Raw genomic sequence first — 26,019 nt, 5'->3', positions numbered from 1 at the left:
TGTGGACCAATAGTTTGTTCAGGTCTAAGTCTAAGATACAAAAAAAACAGGTATTGTTCAAGCACTGCTACCCTAGTTATGTAGTTATTGTTTTCCTCTACACCAGTGTTTCTATACCAGTGGTACACAAGCCTCTAATTAAGAGTTTGGATGCTAAAAGACCGACTTAAAAGCATAAAAAATACAGTTTCATAGTAACAGTAATGCGTGTTTGAAAAGATGTTGATTGGCCAGCTCACGACGGAATCACCAGAGTCACCACTTTGCTCCATTTAACAAGACCTGCCAAAAAGTGTCTGACACTGCACTTCCATTTGCTTGTACAGCGAATTAACACCTGGAGAAATATTGGCAATGCATCGACGAGAGGGTTACCAAGGCAGCACTAATTGTTGCACCTCACTGTGGTGTTTCTCACTTGTTTAATGTATTCAGTATATAAACCAATATACTCCAAAACTAACCACACACAAGCCTTACATGAATTAAAATACATTAAAGCGGCTGTACTTTTTTTTTTTCCATGTAGTTGTAGTTGAGTAGCTCTTAGGATAGAATTGAAACTGGTGTTTGTGGTCTACATTTTATTATAAAGAAACGCATCCTCCAAGAATCAGGAATTGCACTAAATGTTTGTCAGCATTAGGGCTAGAGGTGTGCAAAAATACTGAAATATCGATATATCGTATCGTTTAATGTGATGATACAGTATCGATATAGTTGGCTGCTGTATCTATATATCGCTAAGAGTATTTTTTGGTATGTTTTACTAAATTATTTTGTTACAGTGCTACAGTTTTGTTACTTGTTCAGAGGAAGGAAACTTATTTAAGCAACACATTTGACATTTTCACTGTTCTGGGGATTAAACGGTTTGTGTTTCATAATAACTTTGCACAAGAAGTGGTTTAACAAAGACTTTTAGCATCACAGCCATGATTTAGCCTTTATTTTTTATTAAACCATATAGAATCAATTTGAAATATATCGAATTAAATCGAAATCGAAAGCTCGCTGTATCGAGATATGTATCGTATCGTGGCTTTTGTATCAAGGTATGTATTGTATTGGCAACTTCTAAATGATACCCAGCCCTAATTAGTGCGCTCTCAAATTGTGAAAAATAATATGCTCGATTAATTTGGACATTTGGATGCATTAGGAAAGGAAAAACAAACTAAACTGCTAAAATCAGTGCTTCCCGCAGTGCTTTAAAGTTAGGGCAGCCGACTTGACAACAATTGCCCCGCGCCATGACTACATCCCTCCAAACTACATGAATCCTGCAGTTTTTTTTCTAATTTTGAAGACAGTAAAAACTCTCTTAAACCTCTTAAAGTCAAACAGAGCTGCAAAATTAGGCAGTACCTGAAGAACTAAATTAAAAAAGCAGGAGAGGCAGAAGTATGAGGTGCATTTCAAACTCTAGGTGTTTGTAAACGGAAACACCTTACTGTAATCCGTGTAGTCTTTTGTGATGTCACGTAGTACAGGAAACTGCCAAGGCCACTGAAGGCACCACAAACTTGGATTGAGGTGGATTTAGCTGCAAATGTACCTACTTTGCACTCAAGTTGCCAAAAAATTACTAGTAATAGTATATAATGCTACTAACACCATACATACAGTAGCAAAAAAAAGTGTATTTAAACTTACAACTTAAATTTCAATCCTAAATTTCTCCACTTTTAACGAAAAAAAAAAAAAAAAGTTTGATTTCAGAGTTTTTTTGGTGAAAGTTTACGCAGTTCAGCATGTAGCCGGGTAAACATTTGGAGTGTTTTCAAATGCGAGCGTCCTGCTGTTACCTTCTTGGAGGTCTTCTTGATGGCCCGGGAGGCTTTGCTCAGAGTGCTGTCCATGTCCTTGGTGCTGACCTGGAGAGAGTCTGGATCTGTGCTCTGAATCAGGTCCTCCTGGTTAGCACAAATTAGGGAAGCCAATTAGCGATAAACATCAACACGAGGTGCGCATTAATAAATACGCTACTACAAGTTTCAAAGCACATACCACTTGACCTGGCCGCTTTAAAAGTGCATATGACAGGTTTTCATGTTTTTCTAATTATGTTTTGGGTAGGTGGAGTAGTACCGGTGGTAAATATTTATCATAGTTTTACATCTGTTTGAGTGTTAGTTTATATGGGGGAAAAAAGTAGAGAAAGTAGTGGTCAGTACTAAAATGGAAAATCTCTCTAGAGCATTGTTTCCCAAAGAGTGGGTCACAATTGATTTTTTGGGGGGGTACAGTATACAGCTCTGACACATAACAAAATGTGTGAATGTATGCTTATTCCTTTCACTACTACTGTATTTTCCGGGCTATAGGGCACACTCTTAAGCCTCCAGCCCCATCAAAAAATGACTGCGTGCACCGCAATCCAGAGCGCCCTATACACGAATCCGCTCGGGTGTCCCAGCACGACTTCAGTAAACTACAAAGCCACACCACCCGCAGTGCACGCAAACACGCACGGAGCAGACAGCGACCGCACAACGAAAAAAAAAACACGCAGCCACACTCATCACTCCACACGGACGAGGAATGGAACGGAAGAACAAACCAAAAAAGCGAGTGCAATGTGCCACTTCTAGACACAAGTGAACAACTGAGTCACTGCGAACACGCCGACAATCCAGCGGTCACAGACAGCACCCTCCCTACACGCCACAACTGAACAAAGCCCAGAGTCAGAGTCACCGTGAATGCGCCAAACAAAGTCCGACTGACCCATCGAACTGTTGTGTTTCGTTTAAAGTCCGGTGCGGTTTATTTGTGAAAAAAGTTCAAAAATAGACCATTTAATGACAGTGCACCTTATAATCCAGAGCGCCTAACAGTGCGGAAAATACGGTAATATATGTGTGAGTTAGGATTTTCTGTGCTCACAAAAATGAAGACAAAGCACAGAAACAGACTGAACGCTGCACCTGATATGTGTGTTGCGTTTTCTCCTCCTGCACCCTGGACTGGAGGGCGCTATAAAGACGCAGACAGGCCCACCTGTCTCATTAGGAATGTTGAAATGTTAAAAAAAAATTTCTGTATAATTTCTAATCTTTTTATAATTATTTTATTGACTATTTTGTTCCAATCTTGTTGGTTCAATTGAATGTTGAATAGAAAAAGAAATGAGCTACATTTAATGTCCAAATTGGAGACTTAAGGAACCTTTTATCGCTGCTTCAATGACTATTGTTTAAACTTGAGTAATATTAATTGTTCAGAGAGACACGATCACTCAGTCAACAATGAATTATTATATTAAAGTTCAATAATACTCAAATCCACCTTTATTTTATGATTTACCAATAATATGTATTGACTTGGGTTGTAAAGGTTTGTGACTTTTAAAATATGGATCCCCAGAAAAAAAGTTTGGGAAACACTGATCTAGAGAAACAATTTTTTTTTTTTTAAATTAGAGATTAAACAACTTTTTAACAACTATTCAACAAAGCAAAGGTGCTGTCCTCAATTTGTTATAGTCCAATCATAACTATAGTGTAATTTTGTTTTAGCCCTTGTTAACTTTATGTTTGCACAGTAACAGTTATTGAATTACCTCGCCGTGCTAAATCACTCCCCCTTCAGAGCACCTTCACAGCACAAACAGCGTGCATCCAGCTAATTAAACTACTACGCATTGCATCAGGTTTGTCGAGTTGTCGTCTACAGTTTTGTATCATGCTTTTAAATATTTATGGAGAACTGTCAAGTGGGAGCCTGGATGTGGGCTGAGCATTGGACAGAATCTCACAGCCAACCGTAAGGAGGATTTGAACAGGGCCCAGGAGAGATCCCATAAAATAAAACAGTCAAGAATGTAACATTTTAGGCCTGAGCATAGTAACAGAAACATGTTACCGTGGCAACCAGAGCTAGAAGATCATATCATTTTCATCACTCAGGAGCTAACTATCTACCACCAACCATGTCCTATCAGCTGCCCGTGTCTAACCAGGACGTAACATTAAAAACTTCATCAAAATAACAAAATAAATTTAAAAAGAAAAGAAAAAAATTATGTTATAGCCAAAGGTGTACCATATTTTTCGGACTACAAGTCAAATTTTTTTCATGGTTTGGGTGGTCCTGCGAGTTGTACTCTGGTGCAACTTATATATTAAAATTTTCACACTGACAGCCTTGAGAGGGCGCTCTACGCTTGTGTGTCAGTATCTGCTGCTCCTGTTACTAATGTGCCACTGTCACTTCACTCTACTGCGCATGTCTCCTGCAGAAAGAGCCGCTGTCCTCTCTCGGATCATGTCAGTCGCACCATTACTTCTGTACCACTAAATTTTTTATTTAAACAAACAAAGACAACCAAAACCATCTTGTCGGATTCAGAAAGGCCAGAATTATTCTAACTGGAACTGATGCTGAGTCTGACGACAGCTACACAGAGGAAGTGGCGCTGTGTTTACCTCGGGAGCTCGCGGAGTTGCTCAGATGTGACACCGAGGATTAAGAATTCAGTGGATTTAGTGATTTGGAGTGAGATCGAGAGTTTGGTCAACTTTTTATGTTCTGTTGTTTATGCTATAGTTATAGGTTGTATAGAAGATTTTCTAAGGAAAGAGAAATGCAGCAACTGTTTGTCCATTTTCAAATGTCGCGCTTCGCTCTTCTTCCCCTCCTCTTCTTTCAGCGACGTCTTCTTCTTTCTTTTGTGGCGAACTGGTCGTGAATTCTTGTCTGCCATTACAACAAACTTTGCGTGAAACTTTGTGTGAGAGGAAGCTGCAGTTCGAAAAAGACGCTAAGAACCGCTGTGTTGGTTGAGTAAACAGCATCAGTGCGTGAGAGGCGAACGTAAACCACATAATCCCAGCGCGCCGGCAAGTCAGTGACGCTAGAAAAGGAGGGAGATTGATTGACTACCCAACAGCCAATAGATAAAGAGGTAGCCTTGTTATCTATTGGCTGATGTTTATCTGCCCCCACCACGTCCACAGTTGATGGATTTTTTTATTTTTTTGGTCATCATAATTACAAGGCTGATGCATGTCTATGATTTTATTTTGAACTTTTGTCGACAATTTGAAACAAAAAAATAATAATCCTCCATACAACTTTTATCTGAACTGTTCAGATGCGATAACTTGCCTTTCAAGATGAAATGTCGGTTCCTGGTTTTATAAAATAAATTTCCCCCAAAAAGTGCAACTTATGTTTTTTTTCTTCTCCATTACACACTTTTTGGCTGGTGCGACTTATACTCGGGAGCGACTCACAGTCTGAAAAATACGGTAGTCCAGCATGTCACTTTAGTTTACTTTTCCACTTAACTTCACTTCTTTGGTGGGTTTTATGTTTTGTTCAATTGAATGGTGGAAAATCTCATTCAAAAGTTTAGAGTATTTTTCAGCCCATCAATAAAGTATTACAGAGTGACTCGCTTCACAACAATTGATCTACCACAACAAAGCGTTTACTCAAGGGCTACTCTGCTGATGTTGTGATTCTGTGCTCGTCTATGATTAAATGCTGCTCAAGGCTCAAACACAGACACTTTTCTCCACTAACTCCTATTAGTCCGTTTAGGTAATGCTGAGTGAGTGACAGGGCGTTTTAACCAATCACTGTGAAGTATGAACTCAGAAGAAGCAGAGGGCTGGAGCTCCCTCTTAACGGCAAAACAAAGATACAAAGATAAATTGCGCTTAAATCCAAATTGCTTTTTAAACTCACATTATGTTGTAAACAAGTATCTTTCATTTTTGGACAGCAACATTTATCTCAAAAAATAAAACTGATAAAAATCTGGGTGAAGCACTACAAGAAAGAAAGCGAACAATTTCAGAATCCCATTACTTAACTGTGCACTGTGTAGCGGCTTGTCTCCATGGTGATGTGATTATCTGGAATGTTCCACAGTATGGCATTAAATGTATACAGCGCAACAGAATCAAACAGGTGATGCCACACAGGAAAGTAGGGGACATTTTTAACCATAAAAATGATTGAATATATGCAAGATGGATACGTTTAATGACCGTAATGTGGATAATTCCAGGCAAAACAAAAACCATGGAGACAAGTTTAGGTGCTCACTCAAAACCACGAGCTTTGACAAACTTTACAAAGACTTTACAAAGAATCAACACGGATTTCTGCAGAATCAACAAACGAAAGAAGTTTTATATGAGAATTTTCTAGCAAATTAGCCGCTGTGGTTGGACTGTTTAAAGTAGGGATGGACGGATATGATACCAGTGTTGGATATTGCGCCAATATTGAACATTTTAGTGGATCGGATATCGGGGGTCAACAGATACTCAAAGCCAAAGTATCGATATTGGTATCTGAACAGAAAAAAGCTGGATCAGTGGATCCCTAGTTTATTGTTAAGATGGTTTGTCACTACTGTCGGATTCCGGACTTTTCTAGCTTCAGACAGAATGTAGAAGAGATTCCCTGGTCAAACAAGAGACAAAAAGCTGGCAGGCCATCCACCTGTTACAAACTTTTTCCGCAGTCGTTCCAGTGATAATTGAGCAGCAGCTCGAGAATTCTCTCATCGCACTTTATGTACATCAGCTGATGAGGAGAAGGGAAGAGTGTCGGAAAAGGGAGAAAGAGGAGAAACTGAGTCAACGGCTGCTCTACCTCAGCCCACTTAAGCATCCTGCTCGCAAATCCAAAGAGCAGCGGATGAAAGCCCGAAGTGAGGACTGGTGGAGCCAGATTGTCCGGATCATGCCACAAGGGTGACCCAACGAGCATGCGCTGAACAACCCAAATTATTTTTAAGAAGAATAAATGTTTACATGATTGAGGAATAAATACATTTTGCTTTAAAACTAAAATAAACCACCCACTTACTTTATTTTAATTCCAAATAATAATTTTTGTTAAGAATTAAGTGTTTACATGTTTTTTTTAAAGCAGAATACATTTTTTATTCAGAACTAAATAGTTTTATTCGGCCTAGCCTAGCCAGGCTGGCTCCATCTTTCATTTCTCTCCAGCAACTAGGTCAGGAATTGGAATACAATAGACGGTTTGCAAAAACCCCCGTAAGTGTGAGTTCGGGCACCAGCCAATCAGCAAAGAGCCGTATAATTCTTAATTCCAGCAAAAGACAATTAACTTTCAAAACCACATGTTTAACCACAAATTGTATCAAATATGCATAATATAAGGTGACAGTAGCTCTGTTGGTAGAGCATTTGTCCACTGATCTGAAGGTTGGCGGTGTGATTCCAGCCCCCACAGATGAACACTGTCGTTGTGTCCTTGGGAAAGACACTCACCTCGCCCCCGCTGGTGTGTGAATGTGTGAGTGAATGGCTGAGCGGTTCCTTGTTGTAAAGCATTTCGAGTGCCTTGAAGGTGGAAAACCGCTGTATAAAAATGTGACAATTTACCGTGACCATTTACTCCAAACTATTCACCATATAGTAACCCTCAGACGCCCAAAAAACCATGGCAACCCCAGCTGTATCATCTCTCTATAACATGCCTGGAAATAGCAGCTGGAATAAAGCCCTAACAAATGTAAAAACCTTGTCCGAATTGGCAGGGCTACATTGTGTGGGCAGAGGGCTTGCATCACGAGCCTGACATGAATGGTACGTAACCTGCTGTAATGAGATCGCGGAGCCGTGGTGTGCGCCTGTCAAAGAGCGGCAGGGGCGGCAGGAGAACTCTTCATTTGTCTGCTCCTCTTCGCTCATTTGGTCTAGTCTGTTCTGTTCACTGCCTCCCTTTCGTTTTGCAGTGTCCCTTGTACTCTTCCTCGCTCACTCTCCCTGCTCTCCATCTCTTCCTCTACCACCGTTCTCTTTATTTCAGGCTCTCTCGCTTTCTTTCTCTTGCTATATATTTATATCTATCATTTTCAGTTTTCTTCCTCTGCTGCTCAATTCTCTCGTTTTCCTCCATCTTTCTCTCCTGTCTTTATTTCAGGCTCTCCCACCTTTCTGTCTTTACCGATTCTTTTTCTTTCCCTCTCTCTCTAGTTGCTTTTTCTCTCTCCCCTCTGTCTTTCAGGTACTGTCATCCTTCCATCTCCTTCCTTTTCTCTACCTCTTTTCATCTCCTTTCCCTCCTTATATCTTAACATTTTTGTGCAATTCCTTCTCGGTTCTTCGTCTTACCGTTGTTCTCTCCATCTTCTTTCTCTCCCCCCTCCATCTTTCTTTTAGTCTCTCTCTATCCCTCCTTCTCTTGTTCTCTCCATCTTCTTTCTCTCTCTCTCTTCCATCTTTTTAGACTCTTTCCCTTCCATCTCCCTGCCCTTCTTCTCAATTCTCCCTCCTTCTCCTGTTCTGTCTTCTTTCTCTCCCCCTCCATCTTTCTTTTAGTCTCTCTCTCCCTCTCAATTCTCTCTTTTGTTCTCTCCATCTTCTTTCTCCCTCCTCCATCTTTTTAGTCTCTCTCATTCTCTCCATCTTCTCTCTCTCCTCCATCTTTTTTAGTCTCTTTTCCTTCCATCTCCCGTCCCTCCCTCCTTCTCTTGATTTCTCCATCTTCTTTCTCTCCCCCTCCATCTTTCTTTTAGTCTCTCTCTCTCCCTCTCGATTCTCTCTTTTGTTCTCTCCATCTTCTTTCTCCGTCCTCCAACTTTTTAGTCTCTCCCCCTCTCGTTCTCTCCACCTTCTCTCTCCATCTTTTTTAGTCTCTTTCCCTTCCTCCTTCTCCTGTTCGTTCCATCTTGTTTCTCTCCCTCCTCCATCTTTCTTTTAGTCTCTCTCTCTCCTCTCAGTTCTCCCTGCTTCTCTTGTTCTCTCCATCTTCTATCTCTCCCTCTTCCATCGTTTTTAGGCTCTCTTTCCCTTCCATCTCCCCTGCCTACCTCCCTCTAAATTCTCCGTCCTTCTCTTGTTCTCTCCATCTTTTCTCTCCCCCTCTGTCTTTCTTTTAGTCTCTCTCCCTTCCATCTTCCCTCCCTCCTTCCTCCATCTTTCACTTCGCTTGTTCTTTCCTTCTCACCTTTTCGTTCTCTTCCCTTCCCTGTCTCTTCTATCTCCCTCCTTTTCTCTCCTTCTTTCTATACTCCTCATATCCCTCCATCATTTTATCTTCTCACCTGTTCTTTCTGTGTTTCTTTTCAGGCTCTCACCATCACCCAGTCCCTCTTTTTTACTCGCCATCTTTCTATGCCCTGATATATCCTTGTATCTACAATTTTCTGTTCCTTCCTCATTCTTTGTATCCCTCTCAATTCATCCTCCTCGCCTCCATCTTTCTCTCCTTCTCCCATCCTTACACATCTTTCTCTCTTTATCTCCCCTCTTTCACTCCCCCACATCCTCATATCTAAAATTTCTCTCCTCGCGTGCCCCTCTCTCTCACCCTTCCCTCCTCTTTCCACCTTTCTCTCCTTCTCCTCTCCTTCTCCATCTCTTTCCCTCTCTCCGTCTCCCCCTCTCCTCTCCTCCGTCTCTCCCCTCTCCCTTTAACAGCGCTCCTGTCTGCGTGGTGCTTGGTATTCACACCGCAGCGCTGACCCACTGAAAAACGCCATTAGCCATGCAGCTGCGGCGCCAGGAGAGGAGAGGCCAACAGCGCCCCCTGCTGCACGCCTCCGGAAAGCTGGAGTCTTGAATAAACAGGCGGTTGGTCGGAAAAATAGGGGATGATTAAGGCATTCTGACAAACTGAAGTTTCTTTGTTAACAACCGATTTTTGATAAAGAATATAAGTCTAGAAGAGTTTCTGGGCGTGCTGATTTTGCAAGCGCATTTGTGTCTAGGATTGTGTGATCGATGATTGTGATTTTTTTTTTTTCCAAGATCAGCTTTTCTGTAGTTGCGAGAGAAAACCATCTGCCTCTATTTAGTCTGATTGTCTTCTGCTTGCTTGAAAAAAAATCCTCTTTCGCTAATAAATGCTTTGCTCTTGTAATGTGCTTTACAGACTTGCCAAAGCCTCTCAGAGCTCTACAATATAGTCATTATTCACTTATTCATCACTCAGCACTGAAACGAGGCAGCCTGTCAATCTAATCTAAATGTGCAAATTAAAAAATCTAAAAATATCATTATACTATTTGTCTCACGGTACGATATTATCACGATATGCTCCTCAGTGTATGATAATTATTGCAATATTTTGGAGGTGTTAACAAAATTGTACATACGTTATTTTTTCCTTTTTAAATACCGTGACCAGTCTTCAATATGACATATTCCAACGATATAAGATTTAAAAGTGCAAAAGTGATAAACCTTGCTACGATATTCGGATATTTCGATTATTGTTACATATCTTACTATTTGGTGATACAGTGTTGTTACTGTGAGCTGTTGTATCAATATATCGGCAAAAAAAATTTGGTATCTTTGACTGAATTATTTTGTGACAATGCTACAGTTTTGATGGCCAAAGAAAATTCTGTCAACTGGACAAAAGTTTTTAAGTGACGACTGAGGGATTACACAGATAGTACTTTATATTACCATGTGGTCTTCTATGATTTAATAGTCCAATGAGGTTCATTTGGTCTTCTGATATTTTATGTTATTAGGTTCTTTTTTCAGACCAAGAGTTTGTTTTCATACCTGACAGTTTCGACTGCTCACTGCGGTCTTCCTCAGAGTGGTCACGTGATGTTGCTGTGACGTGTCCGGTCAGCTGATTTAAACAGGTTTTGGCGCTGTCTTCCTACCGGTGGAGGCAGGATGACAGCTCCATCTGCAGTCCGACTTACTACGGAAAGGACTATAAACCGGGATGAGGGGCTTTTTTTACTCTCACACACCTGGGATACTGTCCTGAGGAAGTCGGACTACAGATGGCGCTGTCGTCCTGCCTCCACCGGTAGGAAGACAGCGCCAAAACCTGACCAGACACGTCACAGCAACATCACGTGACCACTCTGAGGAAGACAACTAGAGAGCAGTCGAAACTGACAGGTATGAAAACAAACTCTGAAAAAAGAACCTAATAACATAATATGATTTAATGTTGAAAATTGCATTCTATTGTCTAAACAAAGAGTATTTTTAATTATAGTGGTATTGGAATCTTTATTTGGTTTATTTTTTTGTTTTTTTTTACCATATTATTTTGTGACAGAACTACAGTTTTGATGGCAAATGGAAAATTTAATTCTGTTAACTGGACATAAGTTTTTAGAATGAAGAAAATCCTATCTGGACAACGTTGATGTTTACTGAGAGAGTGGAAACTTGTTTTTGCAATAAAACGTCCGTCACCTGATTGTCTCCATGGAGATGATGTTGCTGTACTAAACTTATCTATCTCCACGGAGACAAGTGGTTGGTGCCACGAGGCCAAGTTACAGGTCAGATCTGCGGCGAGACGATATATATATATATGAGAATACAAATATATCCAAGTTGAATGCAGTCATTTATCTTTAACTTTTTAAAGAGCTTTTCATACAGTTTTTTTTTCCTGTGATGGTAAATATTTTTGGGTTTGTGCCATGCCCCACCTCCTCCCCAGCACCACCTTATCTCGTTGTCCTTCACTCTCCTCATCCTGTCGTCGTTCCTTCTCTCTCTTCATCCTCATCACTCCCTTCACTCTTCTCATCCTCTCATCACCCCTTTCACTGTCCTCATACCATCACTCTTCTCATCCTCTCATCACCCCCTTCTCTCTCCTCATACGCTCGTCGCCCCCTTCACTCTCCTCATCCTCTCATTGCCCCCTTCAGTCTCATCGTTTTGTCGCCCCCTTCACTCTCCTCATCCTTTCCTCATTCCCATCACTCTCCTCATCCTTTCATCGTCCCCTTCTCTCCTAATCCTCTCATCGTTCTCTTCATTCTCCTCATCGCCCCCCTTCTCTCCTAATCCTCTCATCGTTCTCTTCATTATCCTCATCCTTTCGTCATCCCCTTCACTCTCCTCTTCCTCTCACTGTCCCCTTCACTCTCCTCGTCCTCTCATCGCCCCCTTCACTCATCTCCTAAATGCCCTCTAACTGGCCACGCCCTTCATTGCAGAAGATAACTCAATAAATCTTACTAATATTTTTCTCTTTGTGTCTGAGTCTTTCCCGTTTGAAATAATAGTACTTCAAAAATTACAGCCTTTGCGATTTGCCAATTTCATTCATTCAAACTGTGATTTTGATTCAATCGCTATTAATCTTGCAATAAACAAACAAAAAATACTCCTCGTACACTTCAGCTATGTATGAAAAATTACAACACGACGCAAAACTTGACTGACATTTACATAAGGTTGTGTTATTATATATATATAGTTTTCTTGCAGGAATGGCCTTTGCTACGTGATACGCTCAGCACAACTCTGAAATAATCTATGCTGGAGCAAACAGATTTCACAAACAGTGCACACATAATTAGATGTCTGTGTGGGCTGGAGTAATGCTTTCCAATATCACAGGCATTTAATGTAAAGTCCCCATGGAAAAGGATGGGCCGAAACGCCAACCATACTTAAGGCTAATGCAGGCAGCAGATCCAAACGTTTTATACATTTGAGTAGTAAAGTGGCTGTACCTGACATTTTTCCCATGCATTTGTGTAAAAGTGTTTTCAGTTTTCAAAAGAGTACAGACATATTGTATAAGCAGCTCTTAGTCAAAAGTGGGACCGCTATTGGCTGTCTGCATTCAATTATAAAGCACTCCAAATAAGGAAGTGTGCTGTTAGAATGCTAGTTGTTTTTAGCTCTACATTGACAGCTCTTGTCACCAAAAGCTGGTAAAAACGCTTCTAAACTCATTACGGTGAATAATAGAAAAGCCAGGTATGTGTAGCAGAAATAAGAAATAATTTTTGAACCACTGCAAACTCTTCAAAATTAAGGATTTGCGTGACTTATTTTTTTGGCAGCCACACTGGAGATCAAAGTTGGGGTTGATCTGGAAGGTGTTATTCAGTTTCTACAATATAATCATGGCTACTTTAAACAGCGCCAACAACAAAACTGTCTGAAATTGCCAGCTCATTAGATCAGCCGTCATTAGAAAGATATAACGCTAAAGTCGTCCTCCTGGGTTGTGGAATAGATCCCTATCCAATTCCGATGGAGCGCTTTGTCGGTCTAATCAACACTGGGTCTGTGCCCAACCTCCAATATCCAGATATTTATAATTACTTAATTCATTCTACATCGTCCTACACCAACCAAGAACTGAAAGGTTACAAGGGGTTAAAGGCTTATAAATATTTTGTAGCGGGATGCGTGAGATCTTTGTTGATCACCAAGTCATCACATCTATTCCCGATAACAGCCAAGATGAGTAGAATGGGGGTTAAAATCAGAGCCGTAGCGACCCCAGGCGTTGGAAATTGAGGGGGAGGAATTCCGTGTCAGCGAAAGTGAGGACCACACAGCACGTCCTTATTTTTTCTCTCACAAGTACTACACGTTGGTCCAGATGGACAGTTTGACCTCCAATATGGTGGCCTAAACAACAGGTCATGTGCTCTTGTGATGTAAATGCAAAACCTTAATAAAAGTTCAGTTTTAATGTTTTTTAAGACAGTAAAAATCAGATACAGCTCTTTTAGAAAGTTGGGCATGTACTATAATTTGTATTTAAAATGTATTAACATGACGTACCGAGGTGACAGATGGAAATGTTCAAATCAAATATTGCTTTTACAATTGTAATACTGATTTACTCTTAATTACAAAAAGCATTGGACATAATGGCTAAGCTGTACATGTTATTATTTTAAGTTTTGGTTATTAGGCTGTTAGTATAATCAGTTTGAAAAGAATAAAAAAATAAAATAAAATCTAAAGTCACTGGATAGCCGCTGCCTACACCCAAGCACCTACAGTCAGTCATGAATCAGTGCGTCAGTGTAGAGCCCTGCACTCGCGGGACCTGACGCAAAACAGTGAGGCGGGACTGCACAAAGCGGGAGCGGGCGGGTAGGATGATAAACTGCAGTCCCTCAAACTAAATATGAGAGTAAAGTAAAATATGCAAATGATTAATGTATGCCATACATGTAGGTCAGATCTGCGGCATATGTGTATCATACATAATTTATACTGGATATTTAATTTGGCATTAATAAAAACATTTTAAGCAGCCTAAACTTGCAGATGTGGTCTAATCTCGCGTACATTTTAGACAATTCTTTTCCGCTTCTCCGTGTTTGCTTTTTTAAGATCTATCAAATGTCCTCATCTTGCGGGATTTGCGGGCGGGAGCGGGACAAAATATCGCAGATGTGGGCGGGAGCGGGAATGATAATTACAGTTCTTTGCGGGTGCAAGTGGGAGCAGGACGCACAAACCTCTACCTCAGTGATCAAAGATGGCGCCACACACCTGGTGTTATGGCGCTGAACAACATACTTGAACTACGGTAAATTTAATTGCACTGAAAGTACTTTGTATTGTATATTTTGGATATATTCAGTCAAAGTCTTTTTTTTTCATTTACCTTGTTTTACTTTTTATGCATACCTTTATTTTTTTTTTTCCATCTAATCATTTGTTTTATGATGCACCTCAACGTCAAATCAAGTTCCTAATTTGTGTAAACTGTGTTCACTGACAATAGCGATACAACTTATTCTGATTCTGAGTGAACTCTGGAGGTTCTGAGCTTTCGCATGAGCCTGTCCATATACTGAGAAAGAGAAAAACTTGTACGTGTCCTCTGTGTGCAGGTTAAGGCACTGACAGCCCAAGTTCAGCTGAGATCGTAGTTCTTTTGGTAAACCAGACAGAGCAGAGGCCAAAGCTAAACTCTGCAAAATATATATTATATAAGTTTAACTCTGCCGTATAAAACTAAAGTTCAAACATGGATACAAGCCACACTCTATAGCTGCTTCTCACTTGTCTGTTTGTGATCAGGAGGTAACAGCTGAGAGGTGACAGGGGACCACTCACTCCCCCTCCTCCTCCTCCTCTTCCTCCTCTCGCGCCTGTCAGCCTCTGTAAACTATGTCACAACACCACACACAAGTGACTCATACAAGACCAAGCCCGAGCTAAATGAGCCCTGTACAAATACAAGTCCACCTACTGTTACGTATAGATTTCACCGTATGGATTTGTTCAGCACCAAGGATGAACAATGAAAGACTACAATACTTATAATATGTCTTTGTTGCTTATGTCAGGTTTAATTTCTCCTTGTATGTGATATAGTCCCCTGTATTACATTATATTCTTATTATTTCAGTTGTCTTTTTGATTTTTTATGTTTTGATTTATTTATTTTTTTCCCCAGAGAATTTCATTTGGTGTGTTTGTGCTGAAAAAATATACATATCAAGACAGGTTGGTGTAGCCAGGCTGGTGCCACCTATTGCCTTCACTCAATTTCATTTCTCTCCAGCAACTAGGTCAGGAATCAAAATACAATAGATGGCTCCCAGAAACCTCAGAAATGCAAGTTCGGGCACGAGCCAGTCATTGAAGAGCCATATATATCAGTGTTGTCAACGATTCCCGAGATCGAGGATTTAAAGCCGGAATAAAGAGAATGTTTGGTGAATTTTATCAAGGGGAAAGCCGTTATTGCTTCCCCATTAGCGTCGCATTACATACGTAAAGACCAAATAGCAGCGATTGGTTAAATGATAAAAAGTACCCGCCTACTGTCGAGCGAATGAAATCTAAGGCTGCAAGGTCAGACGGTTTGTACGAAATGAAACGAAGTAAAACCGGCTGATGAGTCAGGCTAGGGTTGGTGCAAATGTGTAGTCTAAAAGTAAAAGACTCTTCTATCTTCTCGTTAGAATTCAAAAGGTATAGGGGATCAACTGGGAGATCGGATATTTCTCAGTTGAACGTTACAAGTTCTGACCTCAGAGTGTTCCAGCTGAATTAACTCATACGTTACAAATGTCTAACTTATTAAATCACAGAATATTCTCAGATTTAACTTGTTTACTTTGGTTGTGTACTGCTCAGCATTGTTGTATAACGTCACAGTTTAACTCATATCTGTGGGAGTCCTCTGATCACCAGTATCCCACTTACCAGCTGCCAGGAACACTTCATAAACCAGTCAGTGTCTTTATCTTGTAAGGATGAATGAAACTTTATAATCATCTTGAATATAAATGTACTTCTGCAATACTTTTACCAGTTACTTAAATTTAAACTAAATGATCAACATAAAGCAAACAATAAAATCTTTACTTTCTGAATTTTGTAAGTTGCTTTATGTTATATTTTTATTCTCAGTACATCTACAGACCTCACGTAAAAGCTCAGAACCTCCAGAAGTCACTCAATGAGCTGCATAGGCTACACTAGCACCGATTCAAGACTGGCTGTAGATGTTGGGGTTTAGGTAGTGACCATTCAGATCAGAGAAATGCATTTTAGCGTTAAACCAACTGGATTTCAGCTTTGAAACTGGCAACCCAAATACTTGTGAGCACATTTTGCTTTCAAAAACCCAAAACTGGCCATCATAACTGTTATAATGTTTTGGTAATAAAGAATAAAACAACATTAGACATTTTATCTGAGGAGCGTTTTTCATTTGAACATGTTTAATCACATATTTGGTGTGACAGGGACAGGTTATGTTTACGGAATAAGAAAAAAAAAGTACCTTCATCCACAGCAATGGTATACAGAAATGCTATTGTTTGTTTAAACACTGAGCTACCACTGTTGCCAACACAAGCAATAAGATATGGCTCTAAAGCTCTGCATGGTTGTCAGACACCATATGCACAGCAAAAGAATATTTTTGCCTAAATGTTCAACAGCTTAGAATAAGAGGTTGGAGAGAATCTGCAATCTGTCATGTTTTTTACCACTGGAACAAAGTGTGCTAGTAACAGATTTGGATAGAAAAAAATATATATTTATGTGAAATGAAAAATAACAATCTATGACCCAGAGTATTGAAATTATACTAAAAAAGTATATTAGTGTTGTCAAAATATCGAAAATCAGATACTAATCAATACTAAAACCAGTACTGAAGCTAGATATTCATTTGAGCAAGTATTGATACTAAAAAGAGTGACATTTACAGGACAGAAATGAAAGTCCTGAATAGTTTTAGAATGATCTTGAACTGTATCAGAGCAAGTATAGGAGCACACGGACTAGTATACGTCCACTATGGAAAATACTTGGATTACACTGGGGGATTACACAGATATAAAACCATGATGTTATATTTTAAAAATTACTATATTTTAAAGTTGAAAATTGCAAAGAGCATTTTTGATTATCACTGTGGTATTGGAATCGGTATTGAGTACTGAGTCTATTCCTCGCCACTTAGTGCCTCCACTAAATTTAATTTCTCTCCAGCGATTAGGTCAGGAATCGGAATACACTAGGTGGTTTGCAAGAACCCTGGAAGTTGTAGACCGCCCACTGGTCAATCAGCAAAGAGCTGTGAAGCCACGATGTCAAACTCAAGCACCCGTCTGGGTCCTTTTGGTGGTACAGCAAAACAGTAACCAAATCGGTCAAGATGGATGTAGACGAAGACAAACATTCTGTGTTGGCAACGATTCCTGAGATCGAGGATTTAAAGCCGAAACAAAGAGAATGTTTGGTGAATTTTATAATAGCAGTGATTGGTTAAATTTAAAAAAGTACCCGCCTACAGTCAAGAAAACGAATCCTAATGCTGCGAGGTCAGACGGTTTCCACAAAGTAAAACTGGCTGATGAATAAGGCTAGCATTGTCTATGCTGACAACGCTAAATTGTACAGAGGAAATAGAAAATGGATAGTACTGTAAAGGATGTACAATTAAGGTACAACCTTTTTTGAGTACTAGACTAATGCGCTTTTATCAGGTTGAGTAAGACACAATTTAACTTAAGTACATTTGAGACAGGACATTGTATGTGGTTTATAACTCTTTTCATTACATCACTCATTCCCACTCACATATGAAACTGAAAGCGAGGTGGATTAAGTGTGTCTTGCCCAAGGACACAAACAGTACGCATCTGTGGTTAAAACTGCCAACCTGTGGATTTGCTGGAAGCAGGACTCGAACTGCCGACCTTTGGATCAGTGGGTGTTCGCTCAACAGAGGTGTTCAAACTTTGCATGAAATAATGAAACATATTTGAAGCAGAGAAGCAAAGGTTTTTATTTTTCATTCTGCACTCTTCTCTCGAATTTAATGTCTCTCTCTCTTTTTAATCTTTTTAATTATGTTTTAATTTGTTTTTGTGATTTTAATGTATTTCTTATTCTGTAAAGCACTTTGAATTACTATGTGTATGAACTGTGCTATACAAATAAACTTGCCACCTGATGTTCAAAACACTAAATCACTCAGGTACATTTGACATAGCTTTAAGAGGGCAGTGTAAAGCTTATTAAGATCCTATAGTATGTAAGTTTTTGGAGGCGGCACGTCACCTGCATTACTTCATGGAAATAGAAAGTTAAAACCATACTTCAGAACATTTTCCATGGAGACAGATAAATTGTATGCCATACTGTGAAGTAAAATAGCCAAAGGAACAACATTTACATGGAAACAAGCAGGAAGAGGCCCTCCTCCAGCCCAAATAAGCGTCAAGGTTGTGGAAATGCAACCCTGCTCACTTTAGGACGCATGTAAAGAATGTTTTTTCAGTGCCATAAACATGCAAAAAATTATATTATACAGTAGGGGTATGCAAAAATATTGAAATATCGTATCTTTTAATGCAGTGGTCTTCAACCTTTTTCCCCTGGTTAGCTACTTTTACAAAACAAAAATTTAGTAAATATAAGAGCCATGGTGAGCCTTAGATAAGGTACAATTAGATGCCTATAAAACATAAACCATAATTTATTTATTAGTGTACACAGTTAGGCATCAAAATTATACATTTACAATGATAATAGGCATTTAATCAATCAAATCTGACTTATTCAGCACAATGTGTGTAATTCAGAAATCCCTTGGGGAGCTACTTGGAACGGGGTATAGAGCTAAAAGTTGGAGACCCCTGGTTTAATGTGATGATACAGTATCGATATCGTGGGCTGCTGTATTGATATATCACCAAGTTACAGAGCTACAGTTTTGTTGTTTGTTTAGAGGAAGGAAAATCGTTTATGCGACACATTTGACATTTTCACTGTTTTGTTGAGTAAAATGTTTGTGTTTCATTTAAACTTTGCACAAGAAGCGGTTTAACAAAGACTTAGTATCACAATCATGATTTAGGCTTTATTTTCACTGAACTGTATCGAAACGATTTGAAATATATCGTACTGAATCAAAAATGCACTGTAGCAAAATATGTATTGTATCGTATAAAGTATATTTTCTCAAAAGTTACATACTGTGGCTTGAAACTCATAGTAAAAATGTACAACCTATAATAATGTGGACAAATTTAGCAACTTTTAGACACTCCTGCTCTACCATATACGACTGCACTCTTCCAATTACATATTATTCCCAATGTGTCACTCTGATTTGATGTTTTTTCCAACACAACAGGGAAAAGGAAACAGTTTAACTCAAATGTGTTCTTCCACTTTCATATCATCGTGTCTGTAAACGTGCGTGTTGGTCTCACCGCATCAGTCTTGCAGATGGTGTTGGCGACGTGGCGGCAGAGCATCCGCAGCCAGGCACTTTTAACCGTGTCCTCCCCGGTCAGCTGGAAACTGAACAACAAGTTCTCCTGTTCTGTGGGAGGACGCACCAACAGGGCAAAGGCGTTCACACACTCTGCAGACGGAGGGAAAGAGGGAGAGACAGAGAGAGGGAGGGAGAAAGATAGTTGGAGAAAGAGAGAAGAGTAAGTGGGAGAGAGTTTTGTACAGAGAGATGTACACGCAGAGAAGGAAAGATGTACAGAGAAAGAAAGATGTATGGAGAGAGAGATGAACAGAGATGTAGAGAGAGATGTAAAAAGAGAGATGTACAGACAAAGAGAGATGTGCAGAGAGAGATGTAGAGAGAGAGAGATGAACAGAGATGTAGAGAGAGATGTAAAAAGAGAGATGTACAGACAAAGAGAGAGAGAGAGAGATACGGAGAGAAGTAGGGAGAGAGAGATGAAGAAAGAGGAGAGATAAACAGATGGAGAGAGAGAGAGCGGAGAGAAAAACAGATGTAGAGAGAGAGAGAGTACAGACAAATAGAGAGATGTACAGAGAGATGAACAGAGATGGAGAGAGAGATTAACAGAAATGGAGAGAGAGATGAACAGAGATGGAGAGAGAGATGAACAGATGGAGAGAGAGATGTAAAAAGAGAAATGTACAGACAAAGAGAGAGATATACAGAGAGATTTAGAAAGGAGAGATAAACAGAGATGTAGAGAGAGACAGAGAAATAGATGTAGAGAGAGAAGTACAGACAAATAGAGATGTACAAGAGATGCACAAAGAGAGATATATGGAGAGAGAGATGAACAGAGACGCAGAGAGAGAGAGATGTAAAAAGAGATGTACAGACAAAGAGAGTTGTACAGAGAGATAGAGAGACAATGATATAGAGAGAGAGGACAGAAAAACAGATGTAGTGAGAGAGAGATGTACAGACAACGGAGAGATAAACAGATGTAGAGAGAGAGAGAAAGAGATGTACAAACAAATAGAGATGTACAGAGATGTATAGAGAGCGAGAGATGTATAGACAAATAGATGTACAGAGATGCACAGAGAGAGAGATGTAGAGAGTGTAGAGATAAACAGAGAGAACGACATACAGACAAATAGAGTGGTGTACAGAGATGTAGAAAAAGTAAAGAGAGAGAGAGAGACATACAGACAAATAGAGAGGTGTACAGAGATGTAGAAAAAGTAAAGAGAGAGAGATGTGGAGAGAGATGAGAGAGATGTAGAAAACGAGCAATGAGACAGAGAGAGATAGAAAGATAGAGATGTAGAATGTGAGATGTACAGAGAGAGAGATAGAGAGAAAGACGTGGAGAGATGAGCGAGAGATGTCGAAAAAGAGAGATGAGAGAGAGAGATAGAGATCGAAAGATGTGTGGGGAAAAAACAGACAGGAGAAAGGGATGGGGGAGGGAGAGATAAGAGACCAAAAGAAAAAGCAAGGGACAGGAAGAGAGGGTCGACAGAAAATGAGGATGACGGACCATAGAGAGAGAAAAAGAGTGACAGAGGGGTGGGGAGAGGCAGAAACAGAAATCAAGAGAAAAAGGAGAGAGAGAAACAGAGACAGAGAGACGGAGAGAGAGGAAGGGACAATGTTAAAGCAAATCCGGGTTTAAACTGACGCAGACACAACTACATGTCTGAGAAACGATAAATGCATGAACACATTACAGATCGGTGGGACAAAACGCACAAAGGAAAAGAAACAGATGGGCGATCGAGGAGCACAGAGGCATTGAGAAAAAACTATGGGAGACAAATATACTTTGGTGGTGCGTTTAAGGAACATTCATCACAGGCCTTCGCAGAGCAGCAGATGCACACATTTATCAGGCCATTGTCCCCTCTCCAATCGCACAAAGGGAAAACAGGAAGAATGCCCACTTTTTTTTCCTCTGTGTGGTCATCAGAAACACAACCAGCTACACAGATAAATAGTTTTAAACACTGGGAGATCTTACAGTAGGGCGTAGATATTCTCTGTTTATGTGCAATTGAGTATCAGTAGAAAAATGATCACTTAACTTGCCATTTTTATATGGAAAGGTTCAACAATTGGGCTAACTACAGTCGTCCCTCACTTTCGCAGATTTTTTTTTGGGTGCTATTTTGCATGCTTTTTTTTTTTTTTTTTTAACAGCGTATAAACGTGCATTGTGTCCCTCTGTGTCCTGATTGGCTAAGGGACTGTAGACCATTGTCAGTCAGTCTCCTCTGTGCAGTGTCTCCTGTACAGGACAGGTCAACAAAATGTTGACGAAACTTTCTGCACCGACAAAGGCTCCTGCGGTCGCACCCAAAAGGCAGAGGAAGATGCAAACCATCGCACAAATAGTTGGACTTCTGGACATGTTGAAGGAAGGAAGAAGCACTTGTAGCAGAGTCCTGCACCAGGTCAGGTACCCAGGGGCAAATAGAAACGGGCGGTTTTAACGTTCTGGAATTTTACGGGCAGGTAGTGCAAGGTAGACCTCTGCACCGGAACACCGATCCTTTCTCCTGCGGTCACCCCTGAGGCCGTCTCAACAGTGAGTTCTGGTTCAATTCTGGTTTAGTCCTGGTTTAGTCCTGTTTTACTCCTGTTTTACTCCTGTTTTACTCCTGTTTTACTCCTGTTTTACTCCTATTTCTTTCCTGGTTTAATCCTCCTTTTCAGTCCTGGAATCAGTCCTGGAACCAGTCCTGGGTTAGTCCTGGGTTAGTCCTGGGTTCAATCTGTGGCGTAGGCAGCGCTAAAGTTTGATATAATCTCGGGTTAATGGGCAGGTGCGGTGCTGTACTGCGCGGGTGTGGGTCTCCAAAAATGGATCCGTGCAGGACTCTGCGCTGTAGGCTCCATTACAGAATAAATTAATCTTCGGTTCGTTACATAAAGAGGAAAATAACATAAGGACGACAGCAGCAATAAGTTTTAAGAAGGATGCATAAAAGGTTAAGTGTCCTGTCTGAAAAAAGTGTCTTAAGTGTGTGGTGAGGGGTTTCACGGCCTTATAACAGATAAAATTATTGTAAAATATAAAGTTCACTACTTCACGGATTTCACCTATCGTGGGTTACTTTTAGAAAGTAACACCCGCGATAAATGAGGGACCACTGTACGTTGATCTCATCTGAGCAACTGTTTAGTAAGGATAAAAAAAAAAATATATATATATATTTTTTTTAAATCGCACCAATTTGTACAGTCTTGGATTTGACTTTGTACTGCAGCTTGATATTATTTTCTAAAACTCTGAATTGAGTTGGTCGTATTGTTTGAAGCATCACAACAGCGGAACATGCAGAGAAATCAAACTTTAGTCACACCCAGTTGAGAGAAAAGCACAGACATCTTCCCTGTCCACAAACGCACAAATGTCAGCGTTGCCATGTTTGTTTTGGTTCGTTTGGGCACATTGCCTTTGGCTTCTGCACAGACATCAGTGCTGCTCTGTGATTAGTCTGCACCAGCGGCACGCCAAGATGGATTCTCATGTGCGCTCACAGATATCGCGAGAATCCATCTTGCTGTGCAGGGTTAACAGGCCATGTCCGGTAATAGGAATGTCAGGATCTGATGAAAGCGGTAGAAATTCACTTCAAGGTTTGGCCTATACATTATTGCTAGGGATGTAACAATAATAACCGAAATATTGTGATCTCATATCAAAAGTCTCACAATAATTTCGTGGGCTGTCACAAGATATCGAATCACAAGTTCCTTTGCTTAAATGCATGGTTTTATAGTTGCAACTGTTTGTAAACATAGGAAACTACATAACCCATGATGCATTTCAGTGCAATGTGAAGAAATGTGTTTTTTACTTGAATTCTTGGGCTTACGATGGAAATAATTCACACCAAAATCTTGTCAAGGTATTTTAAAAGCAAAAAAGTGTCCCATCTAAAATTATATCAGCCTCTTCAAAATATCGTATCGTGAGATGCATATCGTGATAATATCGTACCGTGAAATTGGGATATCGTTACATCCCTACATTTTTCATAGATGCAATGTACTTCCATAATTACATAGAGAATAAACTTAAAATTACAGTACACGTTATATTTTTGCTTTTGACATTTTTGCTTTAAAGAAAAAAAAAATACCAGAGAGACTCAATGTTTCCCTTTAAACAGAATTTATAAATGATACCATAGTGTTATTGATATCAGAGCTGAAAAAGCGTACTTGTGTTTTGTACAAGTATGCTTTTGTACTTGTACTTATGTTACCCTCGTCAAACAAGGGCACAACAGGCACATATAATCTTTGAGTGCTTCTTACCCTCTGTGTCCTGCAGGTCCAGCACTCTCCTGATCTGGGACAGGGGCATGAGGGCGATGTGCTTGAGCGGGGGCGGGGGTCGTGTCTGTCCCAAAGGACTCTTGAACGTATTGATGACTTTGTGGCGCTTCCGTGCGATCTATAAATACAGACACACAGAGAGAGGCAGAGTGCGTGAGGCTCCGTGGGCAGACAGGTCGGATCGAGTGTGGTTAGCCGTGGGACCGGGGACGTCATTAGTTAACCTGGCAATTCGTCAATGGAGCAGCTCATTAATGAAGGCTAATTAGGAGAAGAGAAGGAAAGAGCAGACGCAGTGATAGTGTTTTTAGAACTGGACAAAAAGTGGCCTGTGACATAAATATTTAGCAACCTCTGCTTAAATCTCAAGTGCTTACGAGGTTAATACACTCAATTTAACCTTTAACAATGAAGCTTTAAAAAATACTATTCCATCATTGTATCTACCCTGACAATATCTTTCTGCAAAAAATGAATAAAAATTTGTTAAGATAAATTGTAGTCATCTTTTGAACAATGTTTGTACATCACTACTTTCTAAAAAGGTGGAATGTCTTCTTCATGATTCCATAGAAAATAGGGATGGCAGAAGACAATTTTCACGAGACGAGACTCACCATGAGATTGGGTCCACGAGAAAGAGACAAGATGAGAATAAGACAGAATTTGTAATAAATAACATAATGCAATCAATTTTGGCTGTGGTCACTGTAAACAGCTTTTTTGAACTACAGCTTTTGAAATTGTACCAGCTTTTAACTTTCTCATGTATGCTCAATCTTGTGGCAATTTTGTCTAGCAAGATTTTGTGGCATGAGATCTTGTTCCATCCATTATAGAAAAAGAAAGTTAAAACCATACTTCGGAACATTCTCCATGGAGATAACGCTTTATGCCATACTGTGGAAGATTATTAGCCAGGCTGGCGCCACCTTGTGCCTCCACTCAATTTCATTTCTCTCCAGCAACTAGGTCAGGAATCAGAATACACTACGGTTTGCAAAAAACCCAGGTGTGTGAGTTCAGGCACCAGCCAATCAGCGAAGAGTCATATATTCCATGTTGGCAACGATTCCCAAGATTGAGGATTTAAAGCCAGAACAAAGACAATGTTTGGTGAATTTTATCAAGGGGAACAAGGTTACTGCCCTACGGAATTTGGGAAAAGCTTAATATACCAGTTAACCCTGTTAACGGCACATTACATACGTCATGACCAAATAGCAGCGATTGGTTAAATTAAAAAAGTATCTGCCTACCTTCAAGTGACAAATTCTAATGCTGCAAAGTCAGACGGTTTCTACGAAGTGAAACTGGCTGATCAATCAGGCTAGAAGATTATAGCCAGGAACAACATTTCCAACACAAGCAAGTGGAGTAAGAGTCAGGTTTGTGGAGAAGCAAGCATGCTCAGAGTAAGGATGCAGATTTATTACATTTTCTTACTGCAATAAACACAGCCAAAATGTTTAATTATATCATTTTGAGCTATACAGTTACATACTGCAGGTTTACCATAAATATTAATCCCAAAATATTTAACTCTACATCAGCAAGTTTTCAAATGTTTGCAAACAATGTAAAAAGGTCATGTTCTGGCATTTTCATTTCATTTACATCAACAGTTTTGCTTCTAAACTCTGTATGGTGTTTTAATAACATTGTCTACTGTTCTAAATCATTTTAGGGGGAATTGTAGCACAAACGGGGTCAAGCTGCAACATTGTGTTAAAAAAAAAAAAGGTAAATAACTACTGTAGTGTGAGCTTCCTTCAGTGATTTCAAGTATGTAGTGACATCACACAGGACTTCAAGGCCATACCACTTTCCCCTCCGTTTTGTGCGTTCACATGTAGGGGTGGGGGTGTCCCAGTTACCATTATGGCAGACGGGTAGGGGAAAGTGGTAGGGCTATATACCCCTCCAAACGAAGATTCTCCGGTTAGCTGCAGGCAACCGTAAAAATATGCCAATAGCCCACGCAACAGAGACCACCACAGTTGTAGACGACATGTTGGATTTCTGGCAAAAGCTTGTCGTGTCTGTTTACGTAAAAGCTTGCGGACACTATTGAAGACATATGTGATTGCTGAATGGGGGTCCCAATTCGTACAGGTTTACTTTCAACCCCTACCACTTGTTGCTCAGTTTTAAGGCGCAAGGGGTAGAAATTAGAAATGGGATTGGCCCCAAGTGTAGCTATCTGTTAAACCAATCACACTGTTCCTCAAATTTATC

At 40.0% G+C, this 26,019-nt stretch overlaps 1 protein-coding gene across 2 annotated transcripts in view; it reads right to left on the bottom strand.

Moving 5' to 3' along the window:
* ect2 (epithelial cell transforming 2) overlaps positions 1-26,019 on the bottom strand; it is a 112,098-nt gene that overhangs the window by 21,942 nt on the left and 64,137 nt on the right. For both annotated transcript variants that reach the window (XM_055165006.1, XM_055165007.1), the window contains exons 21-23: positions 23,761-23,899; positions 19,442-19,596; positions 1,809-1,916 (exon numbers count right to left, since the gene is read on the bottom strand). In XM_055165006.1, the coding sequence (XP_055020981.1) occupies positions 1,809-1,916; positions 19,442-19,596; positions 23,761-23,899 (402 nt within the window). The remainder of the gene's footprint in view (positions 1-1,808; positions 1,917-19,441; positions 19,597-23,760; positions 23,900-26,019) is intronic.

Source organism: Boleophthalmus pectinirostris, unplaced genomic scaffold (assembly GCF_026225935.1).
Source record: "Boleophthalmus pectinirostris isolate CB_2022bp ecotype Guang Dong unplaced genomic scaffold, ASM2622593v1 HiC_scaffold_7, whole genome shotgun sequence".
Classification (NCBI taxonomy): Eukaryota; Metazoa; Chordata; class Actinopteri; order Gobiiformes; family Gobiidae; genus Boleophthalmus; species Boleophthalmus pectinirostris.
This window is presented reverse-complemented; position numbering and strand designations above follow the sequence as displayed.